This window comes from Felis catus, chromosome E2 (genome assembly GCF_018350175.1).
Source record: "Felis catus isolate Fca126 chromosome E2, F.catus_Fca126_mat1.0, whole genome shotgun sequence".
Taxonomy (NCBI): domain Eukaryota; kingdom Metazoa; phylum Chordata; class Mammalia; order Carnivora; family Felidae; genus Felis; species Felis catus.
In genome coordinates, this window is record NC_058382.1 from 2,234,121 (window position 1) to 2,256,031 (window position 21,911).

At 42.8% G+C, this 21,911-nt stretch overlaps 1 protein-coding gene and 1 long non-coding RNA gene across 8 annotated transcripts in view; one reads left to right on the forward strand and one right to left on the reverse strand.

Annotated features, from left to right (window-relative positions):
* Window positions 1-21,911, reverse strand: part of LOC101095388 (zinc finger protein 470) — a 46,348-nt gene that overhangs the window by 13,654 nt on the left and 10,783 nt on the right. For 3 of the 7 annotated variants that reach the window (XM_023246060.2, XM_023246061.2, XM_045046730.1), the window contains 4 exons: window positions 20,953-21,116; window positions 20,213-20,327; window positions 19,322-19,417; window positions 8,416-12,473 (listed from right to left, as the gene is read on the reverse strand). In XM_023246060.2, the coding sequence (XP_023101828.1) occupies window positions 10,771-12,473; window positions 19,322-19,417; window positions 20,213-20,327; window positions 20,953-21,116 (2,078 nt within the window). In that variant the 3' untranslated portion in view covers window positions 8,416-10,770. Of the gene's footprint in view, window positions 1-303; window positions 12,474-19,321; window positions 19,418-20,212; window positions 20,914-20,952; window positions 21,117-21,911 lie in introns of those variants that run through there. The other 4 variants (XM_023246063.2, XM_023246064.2, XM_045046731.1 and 1 more) reach the window with 3 other exon arrangements.
* On the forward strand, window positions 798-10,350 carry LOC102900381. Its single transcript, XR_441976.5, has 4 exons — window positions 798-937; window positions 1,794-1,873; window positions 4,092-4,318; window positions 10,244-10,350. It is a non-coding gene; the product is annotated as an uncharacterized LOC102900381 (long non-coding RNA).

Here is a 21,911-nt window from a genome sequence, read left to right on the forward strand (position 1 = left end):
ACACCCCGACCTGAAGGACCCCAGCCCAGACTTCGGACTCCTGGGACTGCCAGCCCAGGAAGGAGCGTGTCAGGTCAGGGGACCCCCGTCTTATACCCAGGCTCTAGGGACACTACCCCCGACTCTGGACTCCTGGGTCCACCAGCCCGGGAAGGAGCCTGTGGGTCAGGGGACCCCTGTCTCACACCCCGGCCCGAGGGACCCCATCCTCAACTCTGGACTCTGGGACCGCCAGCCCCCGCGGCCGGGGCCGCCCTCCGCCAACACTGTCGCGGCCGCGCCCCAGCCACCTGTCACCCTTACCTCCGACATCCGCTCCGGTCCACCCCTCCAGGCTCACCGCCCCAACCGGGCCCGCGCCGGCCTCGCGGCGGCGGCGGCAGCTGGAGCGCACGGGGCTGGCCTCCCCGGGGAGGCTGTCCGGAGCCCGGGTTCTAGCCGTCATTCGTTCTCTCACGCCAGCCGTTCACGCGCCGCCAGAACGCGCGCGGCCGCCCCGCCGGGTCCGCCTTTCTCTTAGACCCCCGCCGGAAGTGGGCGTGTCGTCCCGCCGCAACGGCCCCTGGGGAGGGTAGTCCAGACCCGGCAGCGCGACTGCTGGGCTTGGTTCCCCGACCCGGCCTCGGAGCCGCTACACTCAGCCCCCTGCTGAGGCCCCCAGACGGGGAACAGAACCGCCCAGAAGCCTCTCAGTCCCGACTCCAGGCGCCCAAAGTACAGGCCGCCTCCCTGAAGCGAGCCGAGTCCCGAGGATTCTGGGAACCCCCGCCAGGCTCAGAGTGCGCAGGCGCCGCCGTGAGGCGCACAGCGCGGAGGCCTGGGTACTGCGTCCCCGCGCCTGCGCCTATAGTATCGCTGGAGGCGTGCGGCGCGCAAGCGCTCCGAACGTGGGCGGGGCTTAGGGCAGGCGGGCCCAGAAGCGGATCTTTATTGATAGGTGAGTAGAGATCTGAGTTTTGACTGTTTTGTGCCCTTGTGATTTGTGACTGTGTGTGTGTGTGTGTGTGTGTCTGAGTTTTGACTGTTTTGTGCCCTTGTGATTTGTGACTCTGTGTGTGTGTGTGTGTGTGTGTCTGAGTTTTGACTGTTTTGTGCCCTTGTGATTTGTGACTCTGTGTGTGTGTGTGTGTGTGTGTCTGAGTTTTGACTGTTTTGTGCCCTGTGATTTGTGACCGTGTGTGTGTGTGTGTGTGTAAAGAAATAAAATTCCCAAGTGTGCAGAGGCTGGTCCACTACCTAACACTCCCAACTTAAGCCACTCTCAGACACATCCCGTCACTCAAAGCAATACAGCCCCATCGAGGCGCTGGTTTTCCAGGATCCAATCTCTCTGACTTTGTGGACCCCGCCATGAAGTGAATTGTAGCTGCGACGACGCCATCTTTAAGTAACTGTAAATGGAAGCTTAGTGTTTGTAATAATTTGTGGTTAGAATCGGATAAAGACGATACTGATAGTTTCCATTTTATTTTAACTTTTTAACATTTATTCATTTTTTTGAGAGACAGAGCATGAGTGGGGGAGGGGCAGAGAGAGAGAGAGATACACACACACAGAATCCAAAGCAGGCTCCAGGCTCTGAGCTGTCAGCACAGAGCCCGATGCAGGGCTCGAACTCACCAACGGTGAGATCATGACCTGAGCCGAGGTTGGCTGCTTAACCGACTGAGCCACCCAGGCACCCCTGATATTCTCCATTTTAGAAGTAATGTATAAAGAGTTTGGAAACCTTTACTGACATCTTCACAAGAAAAACATTCAACAAACTGAAAATCAACAACTTTTTTTTTAAGACCCATCAGAAAATAGAAGTCACAAAGGAAACCACACCCCAAAATTTGGAAAGACCGGCAAATACTGAAAATCATGGCAGGTATGAGCTTACCTGAAGCAGAAGCTGCTGGAATCATAAACTGTTACACACTCTTCACTGGTAATTTTGGTGAACTGGAGGTTTAGTGTGGACTACACTATGAGTTTAAAACTCCTGGAGCCCTAGATGGGCTCTCCTACTTTCATGGATTTTACCTCGAGGAACTCCACCAAGTTTTAACGCTAAACGTCAGGGTGGGGGAATCTTCTTGAGTTTTGGGCAAGGGGAGGGGAAAAGTAAACATTTTGTAGTACACTCAGAGCATTTTCCATAACAAAACCCTACACTTAGGAAAACTACATACCAGAGCCTTTTTGGACTTGAGGGAAGGCATTTGGGCAGGTCCAGCCTCTCTAGTCTTTCTGCCTCAGTAAAGGCTAAGAAGCACTTCTGAAGGTCAGAGTCCAAGTGTTCAAGCCCACTGAAAAGCTGAGATTTAATCATAAGATTATACAATAGTTCCCCTTCCCCTTAATAGACTGCATACAGCTAAGGAAAGAGTGAGTGAGTTTGAGGACATGCCAATAGAAACTCTTCCAACTGAGATACAAAGAGAAAAAAAGAATGAAAAACACTCAGGGGGTGCCTGGGGTGGCTCAGTCAGTTGAGCATTGGATTCTTGATTTAGGCTCAAGTCATGATCTCACTGTTCAGAGCCTGCTTGGGATTCTCCACCCCCCCCACCCCAATTCTCAAAATAAATAAAACTTTTTAAAAAGAGTACCAAAATAACAACCATCAGAATATCCAGGAACCATGGGACAATTACAAAAGGTATAACATATGCATAATTGTAATACCAATAGAAGGAAGGAAAAGAAATATTTGAAGTAATAACGGCTGAGAGGTTTCTAAAGTTAAAATGACAGACACCAAGCCACAGATCCAGGAAGCATAGACAATACCATGGCAGGACAAATATATACAAAAAATATATACACCTAGGCATATCATATTCAAGATGCAGAAAAATCAAAGATAAAATCTTGGAGGATTGCCAGAGGGAAAAAGACACCTAAGGGAGAAAATAATAATATAAAAGTCTCAAAACCAAAGGTGACATAAAGAAAAGGGGAAACAAAATATTGATTATGTAAGGTGACTGTCAATCTAGCACTCTTCCTAATGCCCTTACAGGTTCTAATTGGTTTTTATAGGTAAATATTCATATCTACCAATAATAACAGTTATATCTACTCTCTCCCTATCACTGCGTCTCTTAGTTCTTTCTTTCCTTACGGGATGGCTGGACCTCCAGTACCATGCTATTTGGTAGGAGCAATACTGGATGTACTTGTCTTATTTTTAGTGTCAAAGTGAAAGCATTAAGTACAGTTGTACTTACTATTTTTTTATGTTTATTTATTTTTGAGAGAAAGAGACAGAATGTGAGTGGGGGAGGGGCAGAAAGAGAGGGAGACAGAGAATCTGAAGCAGGCTCCACACTCAAACCCATGAACTGTGAGATCATGACGTGAGCTGAAATCAAGAGTCAGTCACTTAACCATCTGAGCTATCCAGGCACCCCCAGCAACCCTCAGTTTTTCTCTATAGTTATGAGTCTCTTATGGTTTGCCTCCTTCTCTGTTTTTATCTTATTTTTCCTTCCCTTCCCCTATGTCCATGTTTTGTTTCTTAAATTTCACATATGAGTAAAATCATATGGTATCTGTCTTTCTCTGAGTGGCTTATTTCCTTAGCATAGTACCCTCTAGTTCCATCTGTGTAGTTGCAGATGGCAAGATTTCATTCTTTTCCTTCGCAGAGTGATATTCCATTGTGTGTGTGTGGGGGGGGGGTATATAAATATATATATACCACATCTTCTTTATCCATTCATCAGTCAGTGGACATTTGGGCTCTTTCCATACTTTGGCTATTGTTGACAGTACTGCTATAAACATTGGGGTGTATATGTCCCTTCGAATCAGCATTTTTGTATTCTTTGGGTAAATACCTAGTAGTGCAATTGATGGGTTGTAGGGTAGTTCTATTTTTAACATTTTGAGGAACCTCCATACTGTTTTCCCTAGTGGCTACACCAGTTTGTATTCCCACCAGCAGTGCAAAAGAATTTCCCTTTCTCCACATCCTCGCCAACATCTCGTTTCCTGAGTTGTTAATGTTAGCCATTCTGACAGGTGTGAGGTGGGATCTCATTGTGGTTTTGATTTGTACTTCTCTGGTGATGATTGATGTTGGCCTGCTCACTTTCAAGGAAGCCAGCTGCCATGTTGTGAGCTGTCCATGTGGAAAGAATTGATGTGTCCAGACAAAAGCCAGCAAGGACCCCAACCCAGCCAACAGTTTAAATGAGTGCATCTGCAAGATGATTATCCTCCCATAAAGCCTTCAGGTGAATGTCGCACTGGCTAACAACCTGCCTGCAGCCTTGTGGGAATTGAGGCACCCAGCTAAGCCACACCTGGACTCCTTACCCAAAGAGTGAGATAATAAACATGTTTGTTTTAAGCCACTATGTTTTAGCGTAATTTGATACACAATAGCTAACTAATTTGCCACTGTACCTCTTAAACTCTATGATACAGTAAGTTAAAATAGGGATTCTCTTAGTAGTCATGGATATCACAGGGATTAGAATGACAGTAAGTACTGTTATTAAAACCCATGTCATTCTTCATTCATATGAGGACTTTAAGACACAGAACAGATGAACATAAGGGAAGGGAAGCAAAAATAATATAAAAACAGGGAGGGGGACAAAACATAAAAGAGTCTTAAATATAGAGAACAAACAGAGGGTTGCTGCAGGGGTTGTGGGAGGGGGGACGGGCTAAATAGGGAAGGGGCATTAAGGAATCTACTCCTGAAATCATTGTTGCACCATATGCTAACTTGGGTGTAAATTAAAAAAATAAAATTAAAAATACAACAAAAAACCACCATGTCATTAACTTAACCCATATGAGTTAATTTTTCACTCACATAATAATCCATTGCTGGTGTTCTTCAGTGACTGATGGCTTTCATCCAAATAGTAGTTTAGGGGCCTGGAGTTCTTCCATATTGCAGTTTCGCCATTCCATGCTATCAAGATTCTTCTTCCAGCTGGACCATACAGCCGCATCATAACAAAGCCCCAACTGACATACTCCTATCCAAACCACACTGAAGATTAGTCTAATAGCCATAACTAGAAGCAAGAGTGGCTGGGTAATGTAGAACATACCTGGATATTCACATTCCAGAATCAACTCCAGACAATAGAAAAAGGGATGGTCATCTAGTCATAACACAGGTAGCATTAACAAATACCCAGGACCTTGGAAAATAATCATTACAGGTTTTTGGTGACCGGATCTGCTATAAACTACATGTATAAATGCAAGTCTTTTAGGAATTCCAGTGGAAATGTTCATAGTGGTTTTTGTTACACTCATTCAAGAGTACTCAGTCCTTTTTCTTTTTTTTTTTTTATGTTTATTTTTTAGAAAGAGGTAGAATGCGAGTGGGTTGGGGCAGAGAGGGAGGCACAGAATCCGAAGCAGGCTCCAGGCTCCGAGCTGCCAGCACAGAGCCTGACGTAGGGCTCGAACTCGCGAGCTGTGAGATCATGACCTGAGCTGAAGTCGGCCGCTCAACCGACTGAGCCACCCAGGCGCCCCTACTCAGTCCTTTTTCTATTGACACAAGTCTGTGTGGGACTTGACAGCCATGCCATGAAGTGTTTTTAACTAAAACAAAACCTTAATGCGGTTTCAACCCTGGGGATCAATGACTAAATATGGTGGAAAGATCAAGTATCAGAACATCCTTGGAGTTCTGCGGTTTATTACAACGATTTCATTTTCTTCCTGTGGCTAACAGTTACCCTGTAATTCAGCTACAACACATGACATAGTTCAGTACTCCCCTTTCAAATGCAATCTGTCATGAGAAGTCCCAATACATAAAGGAGGAGGCTTGAGGAAAATTTAAGATGTTAGTGCTTCACGTCAAAAGAACATTTCGGAAAGGCTACCGGCCCCTGACAGGGGACCTTGCGAAAGGTGAGCCAGAGGCTTAGACGTAAATAACCCAAGCCAGCATTTTAAACCCCTGAATTCTTTTGTCTTCTGTCACAAGGGAGATATGGCAAGGAGAATGAGTAGGGAGGTTTCTTAAGGCTTGAGAGAATTCAAAGTTTTCTAAGATGCTTGAATCCTTCATGATGGCTCCATTTTAACAACATAGATTCAGATCTCTCTTAAGACTTCAGTTTCATTTAAGAGACGTGACAAATTGGGATTCAGTAAAAAATCATAGCTCAACAACTAACTGGACCCACCGTGGCTTTCACGGTTAGAGAGTAAGATGATTCCCAACATAATCACAAAAAGGCCTTGATTTTAACTCTGCTTAAGGCCACAATTTCAAGTGGCCTTTTAATGATCTAATTTCATTACAAACAAGCATCACACATGCTTTTTGGACTAGGATTCCTCATCGCCTTTCGTTGTTGCTAAGAGCTACCTAGTCATTAATGTGCCATGGGTTTATAATCCTCTCCTATCAAAGAGAGCCTTTCTGAGGTGCCTGGGTGGCTCAGTCGGTTAAGTGTCTGACTCCTGATTTCCACTCAGGCCATGATCTTGCTGTTCGTGGGATCAAGCCCTGTGTTTGGCTCTGCCCTGACAGAAGGGAGCCTGCTTGGGATTCTCTTGCTCTCCCTTCTCTCTGCCCCTCGCCTGCTCTCTCTTTCTCTCTCTCAAAAATAATCATTAAAAAAATAAATAACAGCCTTTCCTAGGGTTGAATGCATCACTGTATTTATAGCAGCATTATTTACTGTAGTCAAATTATGGAAGCAGCCTATGTCCACTGATAGATGAATGGGTAAAGAACATGTACACACACACACACACACACACACACACACACACACAATGGAATATTAGCCATCAAAAGGAATGGAATCTTGCCATGTGCAATGACACAGATGGAACTAGACAGTTTATGCTAAGTGAAATAAGTCAGAGAAAGACAAATGCCACAATTTCACTCATATGAGGAATTTAAGAAACAAAACAAATGAGCAAAAGGAAAAAAGACAAACCAAGAAATACTCTTAAACCAATGGTTACCACCAAGGAGGTGGCTGGCAGGATGGGTGAAATAGATAAAAGGGATTAAGAGCACGGTTCTCTTGATGAGAACTGAGCAATGGATAGAACTGTTGAGTACCTATATTGTACATCTGCAACTACTATAACACCGTATATTATCTACACTGGAGTTAACATAAAATTGAAAAAAGAATAGCCATTCCTAATACAAAACAAAAGTTTCTCAGTCTTTTGATCTATCTCAGCAATCCTTAATATTCTGCTTCCCTATTGTTTGATAATCATTTTTTTTTTTTAAGTTCATTTATTTTTGAGAGTGAGCACATAAGGGAGGGGCAGAGAGAAAAGGAGACAGAGGATCCAAAACAGGCTCCATGCTGACAACAGAGAGCCCGATGAGGGGCTCAAACTCACAAACTGTAAGATCATGAGCTAAGCCAAAGTCAGACACTTAACTGACTGAGCCACCCAGGCGCCCCTGATAATCATTTTCTACTATCAGTTGCCACATGGGCTAGCTTTGGGAACAAAAAAAGCAGATTTTAACTTAAAATTAGAATATATTTTTTTAAGTAGGCTTCGTGCCCAGTGTATAGGCCAACACAAGGCCCAAACTCATGACCCTCAGATCAAGACCTGAGCTGAGATCAAGAGTCAGACACCCAACCCACTGAGCCACCCCAGGCGCCCCAGAAGTTAAATATTGGAAGAATACCAAGTACTTCACAGATTTAAAAACCTGGACAGGAATGGTTTTAGTGGATCAGACTGGCATGTAGGGGTGCAGAAATCTTCAGGCTGCTGTCAAAGAATGGCTCACTTCCAACGATGGTACTTCCTTCCGCTGGTACAAGGGCCCCAGCCCATCACAATGGACACCAACTATGCAAGGCTGAACATTGGCCCTGCTCCTGTCCCTGTGTCTCCAAACCACAAATGGGAAATCTGATTGGCTTAATTGCAGCTACGTGTGACTGGCAGTTCACCAGAGCACCACAGAATGAAGAAAGGGAACGTGCCAACAAAGAGCTAGAAGTGGGTGTGCGAAAGACAAAAAACAGATTTTGGGCACCTGGGTGGATCAGTTGGTTAAGCCTTTGACTTTGGCTCAGGTCACGATCTCATGGTTCATGCATTCAAGCCCCACATTGGACTCTGTGCTGACAGCTCAGAGCCTGGAGCCTGCTTCGGATTCTGTGTCTTCCTCTCTCTCCGCCCCTCCCCTGCTCATGCTGTCTTTCTCTCTCTCAAAAATGAATACACATTAAAAAAATACTTTATAATACAAAAAAAGACAAAAAAGGTTTCAACATTTATACTGAAAAAACATGTATATATATACACACACACACATATACACGCAAACATATATATATCCAATATTAACTTTGACTCTATGGCTACAAGATGAGTTTACATATTAGGTTTTGCAAGTCACATGTTTCTTTTAATATATTGTGGACGGACAACTCTCCATTGAGGCATACATAGAATTTAATCTCTTTTTTCTAACCAGACAATACAGTATTGGATAATCACAATTTAATGAACCTGCTTGGCAGGATGCTGAAATCCAATTTATCATAATTACAACAATTCTGCAATAAACATTATTTACATCTATTTATTCCAACGGGACAAAACTCCTAGATCCAGAGTTACTGTTGCAAAAAGAATGCTCATTTATAATGTTGGTAGGTCATACTATATTGCCATCCTGAAAGACAGGAGACCGATTTACACTGCTGATGATCAAGTATCTGTTTGCCCACACTGATGCCAATAGTGGATATTATCCAAATGTTAGACTGAAATCCATCGGAAAGCCAAGAAATTTTGTTTTAACTTGTAATTTTCTGATGAGTGAGACTAAGAACTTTACAGATTGTCTTTACTCATTTGAACTCTGCAACTAACATGCCTGTTGGGAATGCACTATTTTTTCCCACTGCTTTGTATGTGCAATAGCTCTTTGTTCCTAAATGACTTGTCACATAACTTGTATTAGTCTGTCAATTGTCTTTCACATCTTTTGGGGGCCTTTCACCACTCTGAAGTTTTAGATCTTTGTATAAGCCAACTTACTCTCTTGCCCATGTCTTCTAGGACCCGAGTTAGGAAAGATTTCCTCTTTTTTAGGTTGTTTCTTGCATATCACTTCCTAATTAGAAATGTTAACAATTTAAGTGTGTGTGTTTTTTTTTTTTTTTGACAGAATGGATAACCAATTGTCAAAACATAATTTCCCCCATAATGAAAAACCAGTCTTAGTTTATACCAAAATCTGAAATGCTAAGAAACCTATTTTTAAAATGTCCTGCTTATGCTTGCCACATTAGCTTTCCTTGTGCTGTTTCAACTAGAACTGTCAAAGTAAACATATCCTACGGGGACTCTGTTGTGAATGACAATTTACAAACACTTTAACAGTACTGAGTATTTCATCTAGAAAAACAGAGTTCTCCTCTACTGACATATTCTTATATTTCAATAATTCCTTTTTATGTCTATTCATAAGTTGCCTTGTAGTTTGTCTGGTTTTTGAAGTGAGAGTTGCATTATGCTCATAGAAATGATTAGAACTTTTTGTATATTCTCCGTGCTACAGCAGGGTTTGGCAGACTTTTTCTGTAAAAGGAAAGAGAGTAAATATTTGAGCTTTGCCTCAATACTGACTCAACTCTGCCATTGTGGAGTGAAAGCAGCCACAGGAAATACGTGAACAAGTGAGTGTGAATGTACGGCAATAAAACTTTATTTACAGACACTGACATTGAAATTTAATGTAAATTTTCACGTTGTCACAAAATCTTCTATTCACTTGTTCAACCATTTAAAATTTTAGACCATGGGCCATACAAAACCAGTCAGTGAGACTTTGACCGTGAGTCACAGTTTGCTGAGACCTGCTTTAGATCAGTTTAGCTTATCAGTTGACAGTTCCTTAAAAGTTTAATGAGTTCATAGGGGCGCCTGGGAGCTTAGTCGGTGAAGTGTCCGACTTCGGCTCAGGTCATGATCTCGCGGTCCGTGGATTCGAAACCTGCGTCTGTCTCTGTGCTGAAAGCTCAGAGCCTGGAGCCTGCTTCGGATTCTGTGTCTCCCTCTCTCTCTCTCCCCCTCCCCCACTCATATTCTGTCTCTCTCTCTCAAGAATAAGTAAACATTAAAAAAAAAAGTTTGAGTTCATTTGTGAGCTCAGGTGATTTTAAATAGATCCTTCCAAATTTTCTAAGTCTTGAGTACCATGTCAACAGTTTTAACTTTGTGCGTATAAATCTTGCATTTTTTTTTATTGTTTCAGCTCTTTTGTTCCAAGCGGACCACTCATCCATGTTCTCTACACTAAGACTGTTCTCAGATGGATAGTAAAGCTGAATTTCCTCACCAATAAAGTCGCATTACCTCACATTTATGCAGATGAGCTGGAAAGCCACAGTTCTCACTCAACATTATGGAACCGAGTTTTAAACCACTGCTGGCCAAACCTCACTGACTACCTGTAAGCTACCTCGATGGGTGTCTCCTGGCCTCCTTCTATGCACTGTTTTATTCAGAGCTGACCCTGATGACTCTTCAATGTTCCCAAACAATGTTTTTTCAACACCTGGGATGAACCAGGCACCGTGCTAAGCACATCTTACTGATTAACCAGTTTAAAGGATCCCAACGCAAGTTTTTATATGAGGAGTGATCTGTATTTACACTTTAAAAAAAATCAGGCTGACTGCAACGTGGAGAACAAACTTATAAAGGAAACAACAAAACCACACTGAACAGAGGGGCCCGTGTTTGAACTACTGGAACAGTCCAGCTGAAATAACACTGAGACTAGGGGGACGACAGTGACGGCGGACCCCAGAGGAACCTGGGGAGAAGATCCACAGGACTCGATGTGGAAGGGAAAGACGGGCGTGCTGTTGCCTCTCCATTATGAGTTCTTGGGTGAGCAAGGTGTGCGCTCTGCCTGAAGACTTTCCTGCTTTTCTTGTAGTTGTAGGATCTCTCTCCAGTGTGGACTCTTTTATGTTGATTAAGGTGTCCGATTTGGATGAAGGTTTTCCTACATTCTTTGCATTCATATGGTTTCTTTCCAGAGTGAATTCTCTGATGTACACTAAGGGACTGGCGATGGCTAAAGGCTTTGCCACATGCACTACATTCGTAAGGTTTTTCTCCTGTATGACTTCTGCGATGACAAATAAGGGATGACTTTGTCTTGAATGCCTTCCCACATTCAATACATTCATAAGGTCTTTGGCCAGTGTGAAGCCTCTGATGTTGAGTACAGGATGAGTTATCACCAAAGGCCTTCCCACATTCGACACATTTGTAGGGTTTCTCTCCAGTATGAACTCTCTGGTGTTGAATGAGGTGTGTGGTTTGGCTGAAGGCTTTACCACATTCCTTACATTCATATGGTTTCTCTCCCGTATGAGTTTTCTGATGCTGTGCAAGGTGAGCCTTCTGGGTGAATGCTTTACTACAAACCTTACATTCATAGGGCTTCTCTCCAGTATGAATTCTCTGGTGAGTAGCCAGCTGTGAACTGATGCTGAAGGATTTACCACATTCCCCACATTCGAAGGGCTTCTCCCCAGTATGGATCCTCAAATGACTAGCAAGGTGTATATTCTGCCTAAAAGCTTTCCCACACTCTTTACATTTAAAAGGCTTTTCTCCAGAATGCACTCTTTGATGTTGAGTGAGTGATGCATGATGGCTGAAGGCTTTTCTGCAAACATCACATTCATATGGTTTTTCTCCAGTATGAATCCTTTGATGCACAGTAAGGGATGAGCCATACCTAAAGGATTTGTCACATACATCACATTTGTAGGGTTTCTCTCCAGTATGAATTCTCCTATGTTGATTAAGTCCTATGTGATCACTGAAGGCTTTCCCACAATCGATGCAATCAAAGGGTTTCTCCCCAGTGTGGTAATATCTCCAATGACGTATAAGGGATGTGTTCTGTATGAAGGCTTTCCCACATTCAATACATTCATAAGGCTTCTTGCCAGTGTGACATCTCTGATGTCTAGCAAAGGATGAGCCGTCACTGAAGGCCTTTCCACATTCGTTACATTTATAGGGTTTCTCTCCAGTATGAATTCTCTGATGAACAGTAAGGGATGAGCTCTGGGTAAAAGTTTTCTTACATTCATTACATTTGAAAAGTTTTTTTCCTGCATAAATTCCTGTATGTCTTATTACCACTGAATTTTTGGGAAAATTTTTCTTAACTGAATCATGATTATGAACTCTCTCTTCTGAAATGTCCAAATGAAACCATCTTCCAGATTTGTTAAAAGTACGTTCTCTTTCCTTCGAGAGCATCTTGTTATGAGTGATTGTCTCTTGCCTGAATTGTGTCTCCTGCCCTACCAGCTTCCTTTCAAACACACCCTCAGAATCCCAATTTTCTCTGAAAGTGGAACACTCCAAATTAGTGTTTGAAGTTCTGTCTGTTACTTCAGCAAATGAATCCTGCTTTAGAAATAATTCCTGGGTCTCATGTATAGATTGTTGACCTGAAAGATATCAAGAAATAAATATCTCCTTTATTGTGTGCTAGGAAAAAAAAAAGGAATTTGTTAAAAGGGAATTGTGAATGAATTCAGTGGTTGGTGAATTAAACCCTAATTAAACCACATAAACTAGGTGCCTCTAACATGTAAACATGGGGTCTACAAAGTATGTAACTAAGCCCCAGGAGCCTAGGACGGGCGAGTAGAAAAGAATTAAGTGTTTGTGGAATCAGTTACATATTAGGGGAAAGGAACTAGGAAAACGTTCTGCAATCACACCACCTAAAAATTCTCTGGCATTCATTGCCTTTACTCTCTCTCCTGCCCTGTCCATCCTACTTCAATGTCAGAGCAGTCATCACATCACAAAAGCTATTCCAAGAAGCAAACCCAAAGCACAAAGAGGAGAGCTTATTCTTCAACATTTACCACGATTATCTGAAGGGTTATTCCCCTACAACCAGAAAATGGTGTTTCTGCTAACTGCATCTTCTTTGATTAATTTTAACAAAACCTACATTACCAACTGACAGCAGAAGCTCAGTGGACATAGAATACCATTTTTACACCTACCTGCATGCTTTCCCAGGCCTGACACTTCTCTGGCCATATATCAATGCACAGGACCTTGCAATTTAAGTTCTCAGTTTGAAGCAACTGTTTTTACAAAAACAATGAGCGCTACCATTATATTTCATCACACCACATACACAACTGGACAGTCGTATGTCTTACCTCGGACTCTAACGCTTACGTGGAGGAGTGTATATGCCTGAAGTCCTTTTGCTAAAATCACTTAGCATGCACCCAAAATTTGTGCACGTATAGTTATATCTCAATAAATACATGTAGACGAAAGTGGTATTGCAGAGATGATGCAGAGAGTCAAATGTCTGGGAAAAAAATGATCTTAAAAAAGGGAAAATAAACTCTTTTTAAATGACATCTAAACACTAAAAGTTTTCCTTCTTAGATTGGTAACAAGACAAGGATGCCTGCTTTTCCAACTTCTACTCAACACGGTACTGGAAGTTCTAGCCAGAGCAATTAGAAATAGAAAAGGCATCCTAGCTAGAAAGGAAGGAGTAAAACTGTATGTGTAAATGGTGTGATCCCATATATACAAAACCCTAAAGAATCCATGAGAAAAGTATTAGAGCTAATAAATCAATTCATCAAAATTATAAGATACAAGATCAACACAGAAAAATCAATTGTACTTCTATACACTAGAAATGAACAATCTGAAAAGGAAATTATGAAAGCGATTCCATGAAAGATAGCTTAAAAGAATGAATTATTTAGGAATAAATTTACCCAAGGAGGTACAAAACTGTATGCTGGCAACTATAAAACATTGCTGAATGAAATCAAGAGGACATAAATGGGAAGACATCCTGTGTTCATGGATAGGAAGAGCAAGCAAGAAAGAAGTAACTCAAAGAAGACCAAATTTGTGATGTGGTACAAATGGATGATACACATATTAATAAAAAGAAAAAACTATCAGGAAAACAAAAGGTCAACATAAATAAAGACTTCTATGAAAGCTTCTGTGAATAAAGATACCACCCGACTTAAACTACTGCATAGTGAGAAGAAACAGCATGTGCGAACTAACACGCTACACAAAAGTGGGAACAAAATGTATCACGTTTTTGAGACAGGGTTTATATTCATACTATATAAAGGCAAGAAAATTTGACCCAACAGAAATGTAGGAGATGGGTATAAAGACACCATTAACAGAATATGAACTCCAAATGGACTTAAATTTTTTTTTAACGTTTATTAATTATTGAAAGACAGAGAGAGACAGAGCACAAGCAGGGGAGGGGCAGAGAGGAGGAGACAAAGACTCCGAAGCAGGCTCTGGCTCCGAGCTGTCAGCACAGAGCCCGACACAGGGCTCGAACTCATGAACCGTGTTATCATGACCTGAGCCAAAGTCGGTCGCTTCACCAACTGAGCCACCCAGGCACCCCTGAACTCTAAATGGATTTAAACTGCCTATTTCTCAACATTACAAGTACTTGGGGAAATGCAAATTAAACGAAACCTCCATTTTCACCCAAGAGTTTCACAAAAAGTAAAAAAATACAAAGTACTCGCGACTGATGAAGATGCCTAGAAACAGGTATTCTTATATACTGTTCCAATGGTATAGCATTATATCCATGAAACTTTTTTTTAAAGAAAATGTATACTTTGATCATGTACAAACTGGACCACAGCTTATTATAGGTAAAAACAGGAAAAGACCTAAATGTTCAAATATCCTTAACAGTAAACCAGTTAAGTAAATCATGGTATATCTACTTATTGTTATACTAGGCATCCATCAAAACAATGATGTAGGGGCACCTGGGTGGCTCAGTCGGTTAAGTGCCAAATTCAGCTCAGGTCATGATCTCACAGTTCGTGAGTTCGAGCCCCGCATCAGGCTCTGTGCTGACAGCTCAGAGCCTGGAGCCTGCTTTGGATTCTGAGCCTCCCTCTCTCTCTGCCCCTCCCCCGCTCACACTCTGTCTCTCTCTCTCTCTCAAAAATAAATAAACTTGAAAAATAAAAATAAGAATAAATACAAAAATAAACTCAAAATGGATAAAGGACCTGAATCTGAGACAGGAAACCATCAAAACTCTAGAGAAAGCAGGGAAAAAACCTCTCTGACCTCAACTGCAGCAATTCCTTACTTGACACATCCCCAAAGGCAAGGGAATTAAAAGCAAAAATGAACAATTGGGACCTCATGAAGATAAAAAGCTTCTGCACTGCAAAGGAAACAATCAACGAAACTAAAAGGCAACCAACGGAATGGGAAAAGATATTCGCAAATAACATATCAGACAAAGGGCTAGTATCCAAAATCTATAAAGAGCTCACCAAACTCCACACCCGAAAAACAAATAATCCAGTGAAGAAGTGGGCAGAAAACATGAATAGACACTTCTCTAAAGACATCCAGATGGCCAACAGGCACATGAAAAGATGCTCAATGTCGCTCCTCATCAGGGAAATACAAATCAAAACCACACTGAGACACCACCTCACGCTGGTCAGAATGGCTAAAATGAACAAGTCAGAAGACTATAGATGCCGGAGAGGATGTGGAGAAACGGGAACCCTCTTGCACTGTTGGTGGGAATGCAAACTGGTGCAGCCGCTCTGGAAAACAGTGTGGAGGTTCCTCAAAAAATTAAAAATAGATCTACCCTATGACCCAGCAATAGCACTGCTAGAAATTTACCCAAGGGATACAGGAGTGCTGATGCATAGGGGCACTTGTACCCCAATGTTTAGAGCAGTGCTTTCAACAATTGCCAAATTATGGAAACAGCCTAAATGTCTATCAACTGATGAATAGATAAAGAAATTGTGGTTTATATACACAATGGAGTACTACGTGGCAGTGAGAAAGAACGAAATATGGCCTTTTGCAGCAACGTGGATGGAACTGGAGAGTGTTATGCTAAGTGAAATAAGTCATACAGAGAAAGACAGATACCATATGTTTTCACTCTTATGTGGATCCTGAGAAACTTAACAGAAACCCATGGGGGAGGGGAAGGAAAAAAAAAAAGGTTAGAGAGGGAGGGAGCCAAAACATAAGAGACTCTTAAAGACTGAGAACAAACTGAGGGTTGATGGGGGGTGGGAGGGAGGGGAGGGTGGGTGATGGGTACTGAGGAGGGCACCTTTTGGGATGAGCACTGGGTGTTGTATGGAAACCAATTTCACAATAAATTTCATATTTAAAAAAAATTAAAAATTTTAAAAATTTAAAAAATTAAAAAAAAAAACAAAAACAATGACGTAGAACTATACACATCAAGTTTCCGAGGACAAAAATGGAAGGACAATTTATAAAAGAATATATTAGACTACGTAAGAATGTTTAAATTTTTACAAAATTACAAAAAGGTCTAATTAAACAAAAACTCATTACTGTATATGAAAAAGTTTGAAACAATACATCAAAGAATTAGTATGCTGACATAAAAAAAAATCACTGGTACTGTTAAGAAGATAAGTTCTGTTAAGATAAGTTCTGGAACTGTTAAGACAAGAATAGAGAAATAATATAAATGAGGAACATTTTACAGAAGAATAAAGAAAAGAAACAAATGTATAAAAAGTATTCAATCTCTTTCACAATAAAACAAATAACTTTCGGGAATAGTCTTTCACCAGACACTAAGCAGACAATCCCACCAGCATAGCCAGTGCTATGAGAAAGCAATTACACCCAAACATCAAGTCATCCAGTCACTGTTTAGAGTTGCTGAAAGCAAACGAAACCTTCAGAGCCTAACAGACGTTCATACCCAGAGATGCAGCAATCTCAGAAAGGTATAGCTTCCACTTACATAAAGATACTGTTGCAAGTATATATATATGTGTGTGTGTGTGTGTGTGTGTGTACATACATACATATATTTTAAATGTTTTTATTTGAGAGAGAAAGAGACAGACAGAGAGAGAGACAGCAGTGGAGGGGCAGAGAGCCAGTGAGGGAGAGAGACAGAATCCCAAGCAGGCTCAAGGCTGTTAGCACAGAGCCCAACATGGGGCTTGAACCCATGAACGATGAGATCATGACCTGAGCTGAAATCAAGAGTTAAATGCTCAACTGCCTGAGCCACCCAGGCACCCCGCAAGTATATTTTTGATACTAGAAATGTGAAGTAACCTAACTGAGACATGGGAAAAATGACATGGAATGCATGTGAAAAACATCTGTATGCGTGGCTGAATGTACATACTGTAATTCTGACTACATGAACGATACGTGTTATCATGACTTGAAGAAGTCTACAGTTGCTTTGTTAACATATTGTGATTACAGGTCATGGTTTAATATTGTTTCCAAACAGGCGATGGGATTACATTTTCTACAAATCATTTTCTTTTTTCAAGTTTTATTTATTTACCTATTAAATATTATTTTATTTATTTTTTTATTTTAGAGAGAGCAAGCGCTCATGCATGTGCGAGCAGTGGGGGGAGGCAGAGGGAGAGAGAAAGAGTTTTAAACAGGCTCAGTGGGGAGCCCAATACGGGGCTCGATCCCATGACCCTGGGACTGGTTGTTAACCAACTAAGCCACCCAGGTGCTCCTCTTGTTTTTTTAAGATTTTATTTTTATAATCTATTTTTTAGTGTTTATTCATTTTTTTAAAGTTTATTTTGAGAGAGAGAGCGAGAGTGTGCATTCGAGTGAACAAGGGAGAGGAAAAGAGAGGAGACAGAATCCCAAGCATCTGAGCCATCAGCACAGAGCCCAATGCAGGGCTCAAACTCACAGACAGTGAGATCATGATCTGAACTGAGATCAAGAATCAGACACTTAACCAGCTGAGTCACCCGGACGCCCCTTCATGTTTATTCATGTGTGTGTGTGTGTGTATGTGTGTGTGTGAGAGAGAGAGAGAGAGAGAGAGAGAGAGAGAGAGAGAGCAAGCGAGCATGCATGCGTTACAAGCAGGGGAGGGGCAGAGAGAGAGGGGGACAGAGGATTGGAAGTGGGCTCGTTGCCGTCAGCACAGAGCCCAATGTGGGGCTTGAATGAACAAACCTTGAGATAATAACCTGAGCCGAAGTCATATGCATAACCAAGCCACCCAGGCACCCCAAAGATTTTATTTTGAAGTGATTTCTACACCCAATGTGGGGCTCAAACCTACAACCCCAAGATCAAGAGTGGCACACTCCACCAAAATGAGTCAGCCAGGCACCCCACCTACAAATGATTCTTTTTTTTTTTTTTAATGTTGATTTATTTATTTTTGAAAGAGAGAGAGAGAGAGAGAGAGACAGAACAAGCGGGGGAGGGGCAGAGAGAGAGGGAGACACAGAATCAAAGCAGGCTCCACACTGTCAGCACAGAGCCCGACGTAGGGCTCGAACTCATGAGCCATGAGATCACAACCTGAGCCAAAGTTGGACACTTAACTGACTGAGCCACCCAGGCACCCCACAAATCATTATTTTCTGAAGAAATTTATTTTCTCTCCCTTCTATATCAAAAAGGAAGAGAGGGGCACCTGAACGGCTTAGTTGGTTAAGCATCTGACTCTTCAGCTCCGGTCACGATCTCATGGTTCATGAGTTTGAGTGCCGCATCGGGCTTTGCGCTAAAGGTGCGGAGCCTGCTTGAGATTCTCTCTCTTCCACTTTCTCTCTGGCCCTACCCTACTTGATCTCTCTCTCTCTCTCAAAATAAATAAACCTAAAAAAAATTTTTTTAAAAAGAGGAAGAGGCCCTCCACATATATTCTTGCAATCCAATTTCTGCCCCCCCCACCCCCCGACTGAAACAAGGAAGCTACTAGGAATCAATCATCTCTGCCTCTGCAATGCCCTACCGGAAATTCTGCAAATTCTACTTCATTCATTCACCCACAAACATGTCTCATCCCTTCCATCGGAGGGACCATCTGCAACTTCAACGTATGCGTAACTTCCCTCCCTCTCCAACTACCTTCCAACGCCAAGCAGGATGGCACCCTCAAATAACTCTCAATTCGTGGGTCTTACAGGAGCGGATGCTCAATGAAATAAGTGGGCCATGTGATCACAGAAGATAGCTCAGAAGTACGCTGGGGTCAGGACAGGGACGTGTAAGGGACTGAGCACCTCTGAGTGGCCAAGCAGAAGAAGAACATACGAGGAATGAACTATCACCCGAGAGACAGCAGCAAAGAGGGAAAGAGAGTACTTTTGAAGCCCAGACCTCCATTTCCTGTCCAGACCCGGAGAACTCGGCGAAGTCCTGTGGGTCTCCCGAACCTCGGTGAGGACCCAGCCCCACCTGCAGCAGCGATTCGGCCCAGGCCTGCCACACTCACCTGACCCCAGGCCCTTCGGCAGCTCTCTGTCCACCACCCAGGGCTCCTTCTCTTGCTGCAGCAGAGAGACCAAGTCGGCCTTAGACACACAGGGCCCTGCACATGGAAAGACACAGGTTCTGTCACACACATGACATTCTTCTTTTCTATTAAAAAAAATTTTTTTTTAATGTTTATTTATTTTTGAAAGAGAGAGAGACAGAGTGTGAGCGGGGAAGGGGCAGAGAGAGAGAGAGGGAGACACAGAATCTGAATCTCAGGCTCCAGGCTCTGAACTCTCAGCACAGAGACCAACGCGGGGCTTGAACCCACGAACCATGAGATCATGACCTGAGCCGAAGTCAGACGCTTAACCGACTGAGCCACCCAGGCGCCCCTTTTATATATATTTTTTGAAGTTTATTTATTTTGAGGGGGAAGTGAGAGAGTGCACACAAGAAGGAGAGGGGCAGAGAGAAGGAGAGAGAATCCCAAGCAGACTTCAAGCTGCGAGCGTAGAGCCTGACATGGGGCTCAATCCCATGAACCACGAGATCACGACCTGAGCCGAAATCAAGAGTCAGATGCTTAACTGACTGAGCCACCCAGGGACCCCTTGACACTCTTAAATCGAGAACCAGTTCCTTGGTTTTGAAAGAAAAGTGTTTAATTATAGTAAGAAGTATAAAGGAAAGTGAGCAGTATGTGAGACTCACTGAAGACGATGCTTCAAGCACAATGAAGATACCAACTTCCAACTCTACAAATGTCAAATTCTCATCTTCAGAATCATGACAAAAATTTAGCTCAACACTTCAGAAGACCCCTCCCTGACCTCCACAATTCAAAACCAAGGAAAGGAAGTGGCGGGTCCTGAAGACGGGTCCAGATTGAGGAGAGGGACATCCTTACCTACGGACCCCAGGTCACTACGATTCTCCCACATCACATTCTTACAGAAACTCTTCTGAGCTGGGTCCAGCTGCTGGGAGAAGTCTACGGCCATGTTCGTGATGGTCACCAAGCCCTGAAACGGTACAAACACACTTTCGGATCAAACGGGCTCACAAGCCGGCAGTGGCTCTAGGAAGGTGTGTGACAGAGGCTGCCCGTGCCAAGAATTCTCACTCAGGTCCTGAGTGCTCCGGGTCACATAATGACTGGGCCCGGTCATACTGTACACGTTTGGGGGAAAAAGACAAAAATAGGAGAATCTGTTTCTGCCATGGGTGATCTATAATCCTGCAGAGGAGGACGAACTTACACACAGTATGAATTTCCCAAGGCTGACTGAAGGTCTCCCCACCTCCAACATGCCCGACTCGACAAGCCTGCAGGTTTTTTCTCCCACATAATCTCTTATGACAAGGGAGGCCGGAGATCCTGCTCCAAGTTTTCTCACGTCATGGCATGTCGAATGTTTCTGATTGAGACACGCTGGTGTGTGGCTCATGACAACTGAACCGGCCCCCTCTTCTGCTGCGCATCGAGACCGCGTGCTCTTCCTTCTGGCCAGATCCTCTGTCTACAGGAAGCACCCTGTTCAAATGGAAACTTCTCCCGAACTTACTGGACTCGTGGTCTCTCCCTCAAGAAGGGTCTCTTTAGGAAGGCCACCGTGTCTTAGCTCAGTGGTTGATCTCCTGACTTACCGGTGGCCTCTCAAGCAGAGCACCATAATCCAAGTCTTCCCCTAATATGGAGCATTCCAGACTGTGGTTTGTGAGTCTCTCCATGATCACCACCTGGGACAACTTTTCTTTACAGATGTCCTTCTTCGCAGGTAACTCCTTGGTCTCTGGCCCTGCCTCCAAATCTGAAAGGCATTAAGAAACCGAACCTTTCTCCATCATGTAGTAGAACGAAGAAAAATTCCAAAATGTAATCAGAGGAATTAAGATCCTCAAAATAACATAATGTATTAAAAACTTTCTTTTTTCTTTTTTTAATTTGTTTTTTTTAACATTTCTTTACTTTTGAGAGAGAGAGACAGAGACAGAATGCGACTGGGCTAGGGGCAGAGAGAGAGGGAGACACAGAATCTGAAACAGGCTCCAGGCTCCGAGCTGTCAGCACAGAGCCCGACGCGGGGCTCGAACCCACGAGCAGTGAGATCATGACCCGAACTGAAGTCGGACGCTCAACCGACTGAGCCACCTAGGCACCCTGAAAACTTTCTTATATGACTAACCAACCTTACAATCCCTTGTTTATGTAGCTTTAGTCCTAAAGGATACAATATGAGCTTTCTCACGTAGATATAAGATACCATGTGGCTGATATAAACAAAGAGAGAAAGGAGGCTAAGGGAAAAAAAAACTGCTATACAATCCTTATTTCAGCAGTATTAAGTAAAACTCACTTTGACTCTTTCTCCATTTTTCCAGCAAAAATTTCTTCTCTTTTTTTAAACAGTGCCTCTTTGATTACAATGCTAACTAACAAAAGTTCCAATCCCGGCTTTAGAAGTTCAAGTCTTCATAACCAACTAGAATCTCAGCAAGACATGAAGGATTGACAGAAGGGAAAAGCCATTTTGTTTTAGAAAATCCAGGGAACGTGAGCTAGAATGTTAAATGGAAAAGTTTCACAAAAACACCCTTCGAGCTCT